At 38.1% G+C, this 14,765-nt stretch overlaps 1 protein-coding gene across 1 annotated transcript in view; it reads right to left on the bottom strand.

Annotated features, from left to right (window-relative positions):
• Positions 1-14,765, bottom strand: part of LOC126457888 (phenoloxidase 2-like) — a 183,558-nt gene that overhangs the window by 157,604 nt on the left and 11,189 nt on the right. The window contains exon 3 of the mRNA XM_050094560.1: positions 5,180-5,338. Coding sequence (XP_049950517.1) covers positions 5,180-5,338 — 159 coding nt within the window. The remainder of the gene's footprint in view (positions 1-5,179; positions 5,339-14,765) is intronic.

The raw sequence follows: 14,765 nt of genomic DNA, 5'->3' as shown, positions 1-14,765 counted from the left end.
GCTTTAGAAAGCATTGCTCCTGTGAAACGCAACTCGCCCTTTTTTCAGCATGGATGAAGGGTATCAGACGGATGCCATATTCCTTGACTTCCGGAAAGTGTTTGACTCGGTGCCCCACTGCAGACTCCTAACTAAGGTACGAGCATATGGGATTGGTTTCCGAGTATGTGAGTGGCTTGAAGACTTCTTGAGTAATAGAACCCAGTACATTGTCCTCGATGGTGAGTGTTCATCGGAGATGAGGGTATCATCTGGAGTGCCCCAGGGAAGTGTGGTAGGTCCGCTGTTGTTTTCTATCTACATAAATGATCTTTTGGATAGGATGGATAGCAATATGCGGCTGTTTGCTGATGATACTGTGTTGTATGGGATGGTGTCATCGTTGAGTGACTGTAGGAGGATACAAGATGACTTGGACAGGATTTGTGATTGGTGTAAAGAATGGCAGCTAACTCTAAATATAGATAAATGTAAATTAATGCAGATGAATAGGAAAAAGAATCCTGTAATGTTTGAATACTCCATTAGTAGTGTAGCGCTTGACACAGTCACGTCACAAGCTTGTGTCTGTATGTGTGGATGGATATGTGCGTGTGTGCGAGTGTATACCTGTCCTTTTTTCCCCCTAAGGTAAGTCTTTCCGCTCCCGGGATTGGAATGACTCCTTACCCTCTCCCTTAAAACCCACTTCCTTTCGTCTTCCCCTCTCCTTCCCTCTTTCCTGATGAGGCAACAGTTTGTTGCGAAAGCTTGAATTTTGTGTGTATGTTTGTGTGTCTATCGACGTGCCAGCGCTTTCGTTTGGTAAGTCACATCATCTTTGTTTTTAGATATATTTTTCCCATGTGGAATGTTTCCCTCTATTAATTCATATATATATATATATATTAGAAGTAGCTTACTGTAAATACAAACCATGCTTATTTTGTAACAAAGCATTTCATTAATTTCCTCATTTACCATACAGCATAGGATTTTTATACCATATAATGAAAAGCTCATTGTTCGAAAACTATGGGTGATACAAAAAAACTAAGGCTAGATTTGGATTCAGCTCATAAAAGTCTATATATCAAAGTAAAAAAAGTTTTTAATAAATTTTTCATTGGCCTGTGTTATTAAATTTAGTTGCATGAATAGAGTGTGATAAGATGCTTTGAGCCACAGGAGAGACAGAGTTCCATACTATTGAACAACTATGAAAGGCAACAAGAACAACATGCATATCACTCTCTATTTTTTGAGAACAAAGTAAACTGAAAATAACAACAGATGAAAGTACATACAACATTTGCATAATGACAAATGAGGAAAATAGTAAGCCTCACCCAGCAAAAGTTAAGAAGATACTGAAATTAATGTTTTATTAAATGTTGTTCATGCTTATCAGCAGAGGAGTCCTGGTAAGCTTAGGAGTTATGTATCTTTATTTGACAGCAGGTACATCTTGGAGACCCTGTTCTTATTGTAAATTGTAAAATGTGCATTATAATGTAATATCTACAAACATATATTCACTGGAGGAGTAAGCTTTACTATCGAACAGTCACAGGTGATAATAAAAATGTGAGCTCTCTACGTAAATTTCTGGCAGCACAAAAACTGAGAAATCATCTCAACAAAGCACTCTAAATTCTGTATTGAACACCTAAAGTGCACAGCAAGCAATTACCAATGCCAGCATAAGCCATTCAACATATGCTTCTATAACTTCATATAAAAAATTTTACCATCATTATTATTGTAGGATCACTTGAAAATTGTATAATAGCTGAAATAGCATTCACTGTACATGCAGCATAAATTAGAAAAATATGTTGTATTCCCCCCCCCCCCCCCCAAAAAAACCATGGACCTTGCCATCGGTGGGGAGGCTTGCGTGCCTCAGCGATACAGATAGCCGTACTGTAGGTGCAACCACAACGGAGGGGTCTCTGTTGAGAGGCCAGACAAACGTGTGGCTCCTGAAGAGGGGCAGCAGTCTTTTCAGTAGTTGCAGGGGCAACAGTCTGGATGATTGACTGATCTGGCCTTGTAACACTAACCAAAACAGTCTTGCTGTGCTGGTACTGCGAACGGGTGAAAGCAAGGAGAAACTACAGCTGTAATTTTTCCCGAGGGCATGCAGATTTACTGTATGGTTAATGATGATGGCGTCCTCTTGGGTAAAATATTCCGGAGGTAAAATAGTCCCCCATTCGGATCTCCAGGCAGGGACTACTCAAGAGGACGTCATTATCAGGAGAAAGAAAACTGGCATTCTACGGATCGGAGCATGGAATGTCAGATCCCCTAATCAGGCAGGTAGGTTAGAAAATTTTAAAAGGGAAATGGATAGGTTAAATTTAGATATAGTGGGAATTAGTGAAGTTTGGTGGCAGGAGGAACAAGACATTTGGTCAGGTGAATACAGGGTTATAAATACAAAGTCAAATAGGGGTAATGCAGGAGTAGGTTTAATAATGAATAAAAAAAATAGGAATGCGGGTAAGCTACTACAAACAGCATAGTGAATGCATTATTGTGGCCAAGATAGACACGAAGCCCATGCCTACTACAGTAGTACAAGTTTATATGCCAACTAGCTCCGCAGATGACAAAGAAATGAAAGAAATGTATGATGAAATAAAAGAAATTATTCAGATAGCGAAGGGAGGCCAAAATTTAATAGTCATGGGTGACTGGAATTTGGTAGTAGGAAAAGGGAGAGAAGGAAATGTAGTAGGTGAATATGTATTGGGGGGAAGAAATGAAAGAGGAAGCCGCCTCGTAGAATTTTGCGCAGAGCACAACTTAATCATAGCTAACACTTGGTTCAAGAATCATAAAAGAAGGTTGTATACATGGAAGAACCCTGGAGATACTGACAGGTTTCAGATAGATTATATAATGGTAAGACAGAGATTTAGGAACCAGGTTTTAAATTGTGAGACATTTCCAGGTGCAGATGTGGACTCTGGCCACAATCTATTGGTTATGAGCTGTAGATTAAAAGTGAAGAAACTGGTGGGAATTTAAGGAGATGGGACCTGGATAAATTGGCTAAACCAGAGGTTGTACAGTGTTTGAGGGAGAGCATAAGGGAACAATTGACAGGAATGGGGGAAATAAATACAGTAGAAGAAGAATGGGTAGCTCTGATGGATGAAGTAGTGAAGGCAGCAGAGGATCAAGTAGGTAAAAAGACAAGGGCTAGTAGAAATCCTTGGGTAACAGAAGAAGTATTGAATTTGATTGATGAAAGGAGAAAATATAAAAATGCAGTAAAAGAAGCAGGCAAAAAGGAATACAAATGTCTCAGAAATGAGATCGACAGGAAGTGCAAAATGGCTAAGCAGGGATGGCTAGAGGACAAATGTAAGGATGTAGAGGCTTATCTCACTAGGGGTAAGATGGATACTGCCTACAGGAAAATTAAAGAGACCTTTGGAGAAAAGAGAACCACTTGTATGAATATCAGGAGCTCCGATGGAAACCCAGTTCTAAGCAAAGAAGGGAAAGCAGAAAGGTGGAAGGAGTATATAGAGGGTCTATACAAGGGCGATGTACTTTTGGACAATATTATGGAAATGGAAGAGGATGTAGATGAAGATTAAATGGGAGATATGATACTGCGTGAAGAGTTTGACAGAGCACTGAAAGACCTGAGTCGAAACAAGGCCCTGGGAGTAGGCAACATTCCACTAGAACTACTGACAGCCTTGGGAGAGCCAGTCCTGACAAAACTCTACCATCTGGTGAGCAAGATATATGAGACAGCCGAAATACCCTCAGACTTCAAGAAGAATATAATAATTCCAATCCCAAAGAAAGCAGGTGTTGACAGATGTGAAAATTACCGAACCATCAGTTTAATAAGTCACGGCTGCAAAATACTAATGCGAATTCTTTACAGAAAAATGGAAAAACTAGTAGAAGCTGACCTTGTGGAAGATCAGTTTGGATTCCGTAGAAATATTGGAACACGTCAGGCAATACTGACCCTACGACTTATCTTGGAAGCTAGATTAAGGAAAGGTAAACCTACATTTCTAGCATTTGTAGACTTAGAGAAAGCTGTTGACAATGTTGACTGGAATACTCTCTTTCAGATTCTGAAGATGGCAGGGGTAAATTACAGAGAGTGAAAGGCTATTTACAATTTGTACAGAAACCAAATGGCAGTTATAAGAGTTGAGGGGCATGAAAGGGAAGCAGTGGTTGGGAAGGGAGTGAGACAGGTTTGTAGCCTCTCCCCGATGTTATTCAATCTGTATATTGAGCAAGCAGTGAAGGAAACAAAAGAAAAATTTGGAGTAGGTATTAAATTCCATGGAGAAGAAATAAAAACCTTGAGGTTCGCCGATGACATTGTAATTCTGTCAGAGACAGCAAAGGACTTGGAAGAGCAGTTGAACGGAATGGATAGTGTCTTGAAAGGAGGATGTAAGATGAACATCAACAAAAGCAAAATGAGGATAATGGAATGTAGTCGAACTAAGTTGGGAGATGCTGAGGGTATTAGATTAGGAAATGAGACACTTAAAGTAGTAAAGGAATTTTGCTATTTGAGGAGCAAAATAACTGATGATGGTCGAAGTAGAGAGGATATGAAATGTATACTGGCAATGCCAAGGAAAGCGTTTCTGAAGAAGAGAAATTTGTTAACATCGAGTATAGATTTAAGAGTCAGGAAGTCGTTTCTGAAAGTATTTGTATGGAGTGTAGCCATGTATGGAAGTGAAACATGGACGATAAATAGTTTGGACAAGAAGAGAATAGAAGCTTTCGAAATGTGGTGCTACAGAAGAATGCTGAAGATTAGATGGGTAGATCACATAACTAATGAGGAGGTATTGAATAGAATTGGGGAGAAGAGGAGTTTGTGGCACAACTTGACTAGAAGAAGGGATCGATTGGTAGGACATGTTCTCAGGCATCAAGGGATCACCAATTTAACATAGGAGGGCAGCGTGGGGGTTAAAAATCATAGAGGGAGACCAAGAGATGAATACACCAAGCAGATTCAGAAGGATGTAGGTTGCAGTAGGTACTGGGAGATGAAGAAGCTTGCACAGGATAGAGTAGCATGGAGAGCTGCATCAAACCAGTCTCAGGACTGAAGACCACAACAACAACAACATGTTGTATTTCGTTCATCAAATTAGTAAGATATTTGCATAAAATTACCATAACTTACCAAATAATATTTTGGCACTTTAAATGCAATGTTTCTATGTCTTCCCTTTAGAAGGCATACTGGCTCATTCATATGCCCCATCAGTGAGGGGATGTACTGTAGTTTGTCTGTTTGAAAATCCTGCTGTCTCTGCCTGGGTTTTAAGGATATTCTCTGTGCCTGGAATAAACACAACTATATTAAAAGATTGTGTTTTCATCATCTAACACTCCTATGTTAAAAAAGGAAACACTGAATAACACATACTATTGTGTTCATAACTATATTTCATGATACAGTTAATTTGTGCACCAATGCTTGAACAACATATTTACTTTTACCAGCATAATTTTAACTTCTTTATCACTATTATATATGTCATAAATATCTTATTCACTACATAAATCCAATAGTAAATAAGTACATAAATTAAATTAATCTGTTCATTTCAGAAGGCTTTCTCTATCTCAAGACTTCCTTTACTCACATATATTTGTGTAATTTGCAACTTGTATTAACATGTCACTACTATATATATTGAAAAAAATATCAAATTTCTGTATCAAATGCTGTCATATTATTGTTACATATAGATGATTGGTAGTCAGAAAGTATGAGATATACAGCTATATATTGAGTATTTGTAGCAGTCTGCCATTTTGGTTTAATGGGGTGTCACTGATGTGAATCATCATCAGGAAGCACTGAGTACAAAGGGTGAAAAACATGCAACATCATGAGTTACATGGTCTCCAGTTAAGCTCTGTAGTGCTTGTTTACTAAATTTCACATACACATTAGTTAATACTTGTTGGTAGCCATGAGCCCCTGATGCCCCAGTTCTATACCACCGTATCCTAACACTGTCTTACAGTATGATTTCCTTAGTCAACCAATTATATTGCAGCCTCTTATTCTACATATTTGACTGAACCCTTTCTCTGTACTTGATGGCCTACAAGAAAGCAAGAAACAGATAATAAGTTTGTCCATATCACAACATCCTCATGGCAGTAATGGGGTCCTGTAAGCAAAAACATCTACTACAATGTTCCGTATTAATCATGCCACCTGTTTCAGAGCACCAATTTTTCACCTCCAGACATTTTAGTATCACAAAATTGAAGGCCAGAAGCTCATCCATTGCCATGGGGCTATAACTGACCACATTTCAATACCTGAAGATGGAGGATTAACCCTTTCAAACTAGTAGTATTACAAATACAGAACATTATAGAAAATAAGAAATTTTGTCCAGTGCAAGAAATAGATCTGAAATCCAGTCTTGGTACTGCAGGATGATGATCTCAAGACAGCAAAAAATCTGCCATACATAAATGTTTTACTTTTATACCTTTCAAATTTGCTTGTAGATGACTCTAAAGTTAGTTTTCACGAAGAGGAATGTGAAAATATGTTCCATCGTGCAACATGGTCATTTATGTAATGTTGCAGGAGCGATGAAGTATAGTTTAACTGTGCACATTTCATGTAAATAGTTCTAAAATATATATAGCTGTTGCAACATGACCTAGTGTGGAGCATTGAACTGCATGACAAAATGATACCATATGGAGTGAGGTGACATCAGTATGGTCATCATGCACTTGTAATGCTCCAAACTGGTAGGCAGCACTGTCCTCATTTTCAACTTGCATGACATCAGGTAAGCCATAATAGAATATGCTTTAAATATGTAAAGTTATTTCTCTGATTTTTGTACTAAACTGTTGGTGTTTTTTCATGTTGCATGGAGGAGATCCTGACAAGTGATTCATGAATGTTCCATCAACACAGCAAATCAGCAGTGTGGGTCACAATTATCAGTGTTCCACAGCAGCATGAACATTGGGACACCACTGTCAGCACCATCTCTAATCTTTGTTGAAAACTGACGTTTGAAATTAATATATAAAAATGTTTCAGTTCTTGAACAGGCATGACCATTGCATGTTATCAAAATTTGCAAAATAAACCAAATGTTAACTAAATTACATCATTAACTACATCTACTTACCAATATAGTAATTGTACCATAGAATCCTACTGAAGTTATTGGAGCTGGATTTGTTACAAGAAAATTCTGAAAGGCTTCTGACTCATGTTTATTGGAAGGACAGTTGTTCTATTTTGATCTGATGGTGACTGATGAAACCAATTTTCAAATTACTGATGGACAAAATAAATCTGGTAAATTACTATTCAATGATACATATAGTGAAGTGCTTTCCCCACTGTGAAAGTGCCCAAATTCAGTTTAGGAAGTGTTATATTACTGAAAAACAATAACTTTCTCTAAAGTAAGGAGCTATGAACAGTGAGCAAAATAGTTTTGTTTGATTGCTTGACTTCAAATTTGATTTTGGTAGTCATTTAAGTAGTCAGTATTGCTATGTAAACTTTGCCCTAGCAGTACAATCTGTGAAGATTACAGATCAACATTTTAGAGCAAAGAGATATTTGACAGGCAAATGAACATTGGCACACACACACACACACATACACATACACACACACACACACACACACACACACACACACACACACACACACACACACACATATATATATATATATATATATATATATATATATATATATATATATATATATATATATATATATAGCCATTATTACAATGTCTTGCCAGTTTATGACCAGTATTTAAGAAGAAAGCAACTGAAAGTGAAACATTACACAGGAAAACTGTTAAATAATAACAGTGGTTAACCAAATTTCATCAAATCAATATGTCATTGTTACATAGGAACACACACAAATAGCCATTACTAGAATTTCTTACCAGTTAGTGACCAGCATTTAAGAATAAATTAACTGAAAGTGATGTATTATGCAGGAGAACTGTTAAATATTAACTTTATCAATTTGATGCATCATTATTTTAGTGCAACGAAAGGCTTTTCTTACATGATGAAGACAAGTTATTAAAAATCTAAGGGATGGTCCCTTTTCATCTAGGTGCACAACACAAACGTTATATAAAGGTATTTAACAGAAAGTGGTACATGCTTACAAAAAAGGAAGATATAAAATTATTTACAAAGACATTTTTGTATGAAGTGTAGTCCCACTGATAAACGTGGTCATTTATATTATCAGAATGATTCTTTGAGAAGTTCTAATTAAATATTTGCACCTGTGATGGATGAGTACAACATTAACCATACATGGAATATACTGGCATGTCTCTATGAGTAATTGAAGACAGGGAGGTTGTGACTTATTAAGATTGTATTTAAGAATAGAATGCATATCCAGGAGAAGACAAAATCATGACTAGTATCAGGATGGACCAACTCAAACTATGAAGAAAGAAGACGCATTCAGTGTGCAAGTATGCTGATGCTGCAAAATCTTCCTGCTACCAGTTCTGAAAAGTGAAGTTGAGACACCTTTCAGCTGTGACAGAGCATCCATAAAAGCTGACTATGAGTAAAGCAGGCCAGGTGAAGTCACTATTGCTTCACAGAGGCAAGCAAGCACCCTAACTTCATTCACATTCTGGGCTACAGAACTGGCAAGAGGTAAATACTAGCTGGCATGTTTTGCATAAATAGTGCTAGAATCAGACCATCTCCTTCAGCATGCTAAATGGTTCTAAGATAGTATCCAGGTGTGCATGTGATACTGATCCACACCACCAGTACCAGTCTCCAACTTCAGGATGAAGCCCTTTCACAGCACAAGGTGATGCAACCAGTCACCTGTTCTGGACTTAGACTCCAGAAGTCACAGGCACCTGCTTGAGCAGAAAATTGTATGCGGTCCAGCTGGTGTCTTCACATCGCCGAGTCACCTACTGGGTGACTGCCTCCTGAAGGTGTCCACATCCCTGGTGGGACATGTGTTTGGGTCCAGAATGGTAGTTGCCTGGTTATCCTGTTGCTGCACTTTGGTCCATGTTGACCACTGCCCAAGATTGGAACACGCCTCTGACAGCAATCATCCTGGGGGCTAACTGCTTGAGACCATCCTCCTCTGTGCTGTATTTCACAGCTCAAGATGGGAAAGCAGCCTGGATGTAGCTGCCATTCATTGAAAATGATTTGCAGTCTCTGTCGGCTCCTGCTATCCTGCTGACCTCAGCAGATTATGTTGTCTACACATGCTGTTGCTCAGATGGTCCTGCTGATGGTAGTGTTTCCTCCATCACTGTTGGGGTCACCTCCTGGCTTCAACAATCTGGTTTCATAAGTGTCTGTAGCTACATCAGCTGCTGTCAGTCATCAAGAGGACACTCTGGCTGCAATGTTGTCATCTGCTCTGCCTTGCAGTTTCAATGGCACAAGTTTGGTAAGTGAGCTTTATATTCTTAGGTGATCTTTTTGGGTGTTCTTATGTATGTGTATAGTGGATAGGATGGGTGCATAGGAATTTATGGGTTCAGTTTGAGAGACCTGAAGGACCTGTAGATCTGTCCTATTTTACAAGAAATTGTAAAGATTACTATTTATGGACAATGTGATGTCAATATTGTAATGTGGTCCACCATGAATTGCCGCATATGAGGGCAGTAAAAGCTAAATGTAGGAATTACTGACATTATTGGCATGAGGCACATCAATGTTCTGAATCTTGATGTGCTATGACCTCTCATAAGAATTATGGCATTTTTCTTGTTCTCTGACCAAGTGTTTGTGGTAACCGTCCTTGCTTTGATGTTGTGCAGTGTACTTTAAGTATACTGTCCCTTTAGACAGAGGTTACATAACTGCCAGAAACATGAGCAATGACAATGCAGGATGAAATTGTACATTGGTGAAACAGATGGACAAACTATTGGGAAAAAATGCCACATTACAAAGGCTGGTAGATACTTTAACAGTGGATAATGAGCATTGACAGCATAAGCACTTGAGTCAATAGAGACAAAAGTTTCATTTAGAGTACCTGTTTCTTCTATGGATCCTATTGTGGCTAGTCTTGTGGCTTCTTTGCATGCAAACCATCACAGGACATGTCGGTCTGCTGCTGATACTCCAGGTAATTGGCCAGATGAAATACATCTGCACATGATGCGGTTATCATTTGTGGGTGAGGTAAAAATGCATGTCATGTATCATGAGGGACTGGATAAAATATGCACATTTGAACATCTTTAAAAAAGGACTCTTTCAGTGTTATTTGCAAGCAAAATATTCATAAGGGAACAACACAACAGGTTGTTCCAGAAATGGCACAAGGTGGTGGAAGAATTCTTATGTAGGATGATGAAAATAAATGTAGAAACATCTAAGTTGACACAGAATAAATTTATTCTGAAAAAGCTGAACAAAAAGCACTATATATGTTTTTCAGAGGACTTCCATTCAATAGATTAAGAAAAGTACAGATGTAGAATTCAAAGGTTTTGGCTGCTGCCATTAAGGCTGCTATGCAGCTATGGAAATTAGACATAGCTACTCAGGTGTAGGGGTTTTTTTTTTTTTTTTTTTGCCCCCTCAGAGGTCAGGTCAGGCACTACAGATGCAGATATGTGACAGGTGTTTGGAAAAAATACCACCAATCAAAATGCTACTGATGTGGTGTGACAGGGTATTGGGTGTATGACTGTTAAAAGGAAGTAAAATGAACAGCATCTTGGTAAAGCTTCATTAAATGACAACAGGAATTCCTCAACCACTGGATGGCATTCCCAGTAAAGTGTAATGCTACAGAAATATATGCAAATGTGGAATGCTGACTGGTGGACATAGTAAGTGGAATGGAGCATAGGTTTTTGGTGTACACAGGGACTCATGTGTCTATGACTAAACTTGACTAGTCTGCACTTGTTATGAACAAAGAGATTGAATTCTCTGAGAAACAAATTACATTGGGGTAGGGAATAATGATATGGCATCATTGGGATTAATGTTGCTCAATTTTTGTACCGGAACAAAAAATTTTCAGGAATTTATGGAACTGTTACCCCATGTCTGTGAATGTTGTTGCACAATCAATCCTAGATCTGATATTCTGAATAAGCATCACAAAAAAATTTGTCTTTCACACCGCACTATCAAATCCAGTGGGACATTGTTCCAGCAGGGAATAACCACTGAAATGACTTTTTGTTGCAAGATTCACTGATCATAAAGGTGGAGTCAAATAAACCATGTACACATTTTTTGGAGCTCAATTTGCATGATAAAAGTACCAAGAGGTATAGGAAAATTACTCTTGGTGATTGTAGGAAATAACCTGCCAAAGAATATGTTGTGTGTTGTACAGCCACTGTAAAACAATGAAGAATTCAACACTTTGCATTGTTTTGCACAGAGGAGGAGTGACACAGATGCAGGAGGTAGGTGGAGAGTACTGGTTCCCATGAACCTGGATAATTTTGGCTCAAAGTAGATCTGACAAAAGGACTGTTAATTCCAATTTGGACATCCTAGAAGAGGATGACTTACAGAGGTCAAGTGGAGACCTTTGCCACGAGCAATTCATCGATGAATTTGCATTATGTAAATACGTATTTAAAAGAAAACAGTTGGACACTGAAACTCTATTAATACTATTTACGGATTTGCTCATATTGTAGTGCACCATTACCAGTTACATAAATGAAACAGAATGAAATATTGGCAGGGGATAATTCCACAATCCACTAGAATCCATACAAAATATCTCGGGATTTACAATTGTTAATGGAGAAATCCATCAATGGGCACCTGAAAGATAGTATTTTTCAGCGAAGTGTGAGAGTCCATGATGAGCACCCATTGTCATTATGCCAAAGAAATCATTAGATATGGTGGAGAAATACAGGTTTTGTTGGAGTATCAATATCTGAACACAAGAATGGTGACAAATGCGCATCCTATACTAAATACAATGGACGTGATGGTCAACATATTCTCCGCAATATTGAGAGTGGTAATGATGTTCAGTCCCAATGGGGCACTGTTAAATGGGGCGTTCCCCAAGGATCGGTGCTGGGGCCACTGCTGTTTCTTATTTATATAAATGATATGCCTTCTAGTATTACAGGTGATTCAAAAATATTTCTGTTTGCTGATGACACCAGCTTGGTAGTGAAGGATCTTGTGTGTAATATTGAAACATTATCAAATAATGTAGTTCATGAAATAAGTTCGTGGCTTGTGGAAAATAATTTGATGCTAAATCACAGTAAGACTCAGTTTTTACAGTTTCTAACTCACAATTCAACGAGAACTGATATTTTAATCAGACAGAATGGGCATGTTATAAGCGAGACGGAACAGTTCAAGTTCCTAGGCGTACAGATAGATAGTAAGCTGTTGTGGAAAGCCCATGTTCAGGATCTTGTTCAGAAATTAAATGCTGCTTTATTTACCATTAGAACAGTATCTGAAATAAGTGACATTTCAACACGAAAAGTAGTCTACTTCGCATATTTTCATACGCTTATGTCATATGGTATTATTTTTTGGGGTAATTCTTCTGATTCAAAAAGGGTATTTTTGGCTAAAAAATGGGCTGTTCGAGCTATGTGTGGTGTAAGTTCGAAAACCTCTCGTCGACCCCTATTCAATAGCCTGGGAATTTTGACATTGCCCTCACAGTATATATTTTCTTTAATGTCGTTTGTTGTTAGCAATATTAGCTTATTCCGAAGAGTTAGCAGCTTTCACCCAGTTAATACTAGGCAGAAATTAAATCTGCATGTGGAATGCACTTCCTTGACTCTTGTGCAGAAAGGAGTGCAGTATTCTGCTGCATCCATTTTCAATAAGCTACCACAAGAACTCAAAAATCTTAGCAGTTGCCCAAACGCTTTTAAGTATAAACTGAAGAGTTTCCTCATGGCTCACTCCTTCTATTCTGTCGAGGAGCTCCTGGAAGAGCTAAAAAATTAAGCAAATTCCAGTGTTACATTCTTGATTTTCTTTATTTAAACTAACGACGTGTCAGCTGACTATGTTTCTTATATTTCATTTTATCTGTTTCTACAATCGTGTTATAATTTCATGTATTGACTCGTTCCATGACCATGGAGACTTCTCCTTAATGTGGTCCCACGGAACAATAAATAAATAAATAAATAAACATGGAACAACATAATAAATACATCTCCACAGTGGATTTAAAGAGTGGATATCACCAATTGGAAGTGCTCCCAAAAGACCCACTGAGGACTGCATTCCCTGTTCTGTGGGGATGCTACCAACATCACAGGATGGTTTGTGGGCTTAAGAATGAGCCAGCCACATTCCACAGATTATTTGATGGAGTATTAATTAGGTTAAAACCATATTTAGACAATGTTATTGTGTTTTCTAAAGATTTAGAGGAGCATGTGCAGTGAATAGAGCAAGTGTTTAAGATTTTGGATTTGGCATGTGTAATTTTAACTATTCAAACTGTAATTTTGCGTCCACAGAGGTAAACTATTTAGGTTGTGTGATTAGCCAAGACTGAATGAAACAATTTCTGTCATTTTTACATCTGTGTAATTATTACAGAAAATTTGTCAAAGGGTTTGCTGAAATCACTAAACTTTTAACACATTTGTTGAAAGGTGTGAAATTCCAATGGAAAACTCACTGCCAAACTGCACCTGAAAAATTGAAAGAGATGCTAAAACTAGCACAGTACTAATATTTCCAAATTACAAAAACAAATTAACCTATTCTGTGCTGCAAGTAACCAGGTATTTAGATGCAGTCTGAGTCATTACATAAATGGCAAGGAGCATCTATAACGCCTTTTCTTCTTGATGATTTGGTTTGATTTGTACTTGGTCTCAGCTAAAACTCGGTGACAGTCGATAGAGTGTTGAGATCGTTATCAAGTTACGAAGATGACGTTACACAAAATAACAGTGCTGAACGTTGGGCTCGAACAGACAACAGACAAGAAGAGCCGTTATACAAAATGGCACCATTTTGTATAATGCCTCTTCTTCTTGATGACTTGGTTTGATTTGTACTTGGCCTTGCCTAAAACTCGGCGACAGTCAGTAGAGTGTTGAGATCATTATCAAGTTATGAAGATGACGTTATACAAAATGCTGCCCTAAACGTGGGGCTCGAACAAGACAACGGACAAGAAGAGCCATTATACATCGTATAGTACATGCATTAAAGCAGTTGAATAAAGCCAAATGGATTTACTCAACCATGGTGAAAGAGATGTTAAGTGTCACATATGGTATTACGTATTTCCATTGTTACCTGTATGGGAGGAAATTCAACATTATAAGGATCCAAGTGGCATTTAAGTGGATATTAGGAGTGAAAGATCCTTTAAGCAGATTAACTCATTGGGCATTAAGGTTGAATGGATTCATTTAGGAGGTAGTACAGAAACCTGACAGGGACAAAGCAATGCCAAATGCTTGAGCAGAAAGACTGGTGTTTTATGAGACTTGGCAGAGTGGCAGGAGGCACAGAGCAACACTGGAACAGACTACCAGTTATTCAGGACACAGCCATGCTTCACAATGCACAGAAGGCTATCATGTAAGATGATGAAGTTTGGGCCACACATTATGATACACACAACTAGAAAGAACGAGGTATCAAAGAAAGTGTACAATCATGTGCTATCAGATCACGGAATGTGTGAAACAACTGCTATCAAACAGCTGAGCAATACTGGTGGAAGAAAAGGAGAT

Source organism: Schistocerca serialis, chromosome 2 (genome assembly GCF_023864345.2).
Source record: "Schistocerca serialis cubense isolate TAMUIC-IGC-003099 chromosome 2, iqSchSeri2.2, whole genome shotgun sequence".
Classification (NCBI taxonomy): domain Eukaryota; kingdom Metazoa; phylum Arthropoda; class Insecta; order Orthoptera; family Acrididae; genus Schistocerca; species Schistocerca serialis.
Note: the sequence above shows the minus strand (reverse complement) of the source record. Positions and strands in the feature narration are given on the sequence as shown.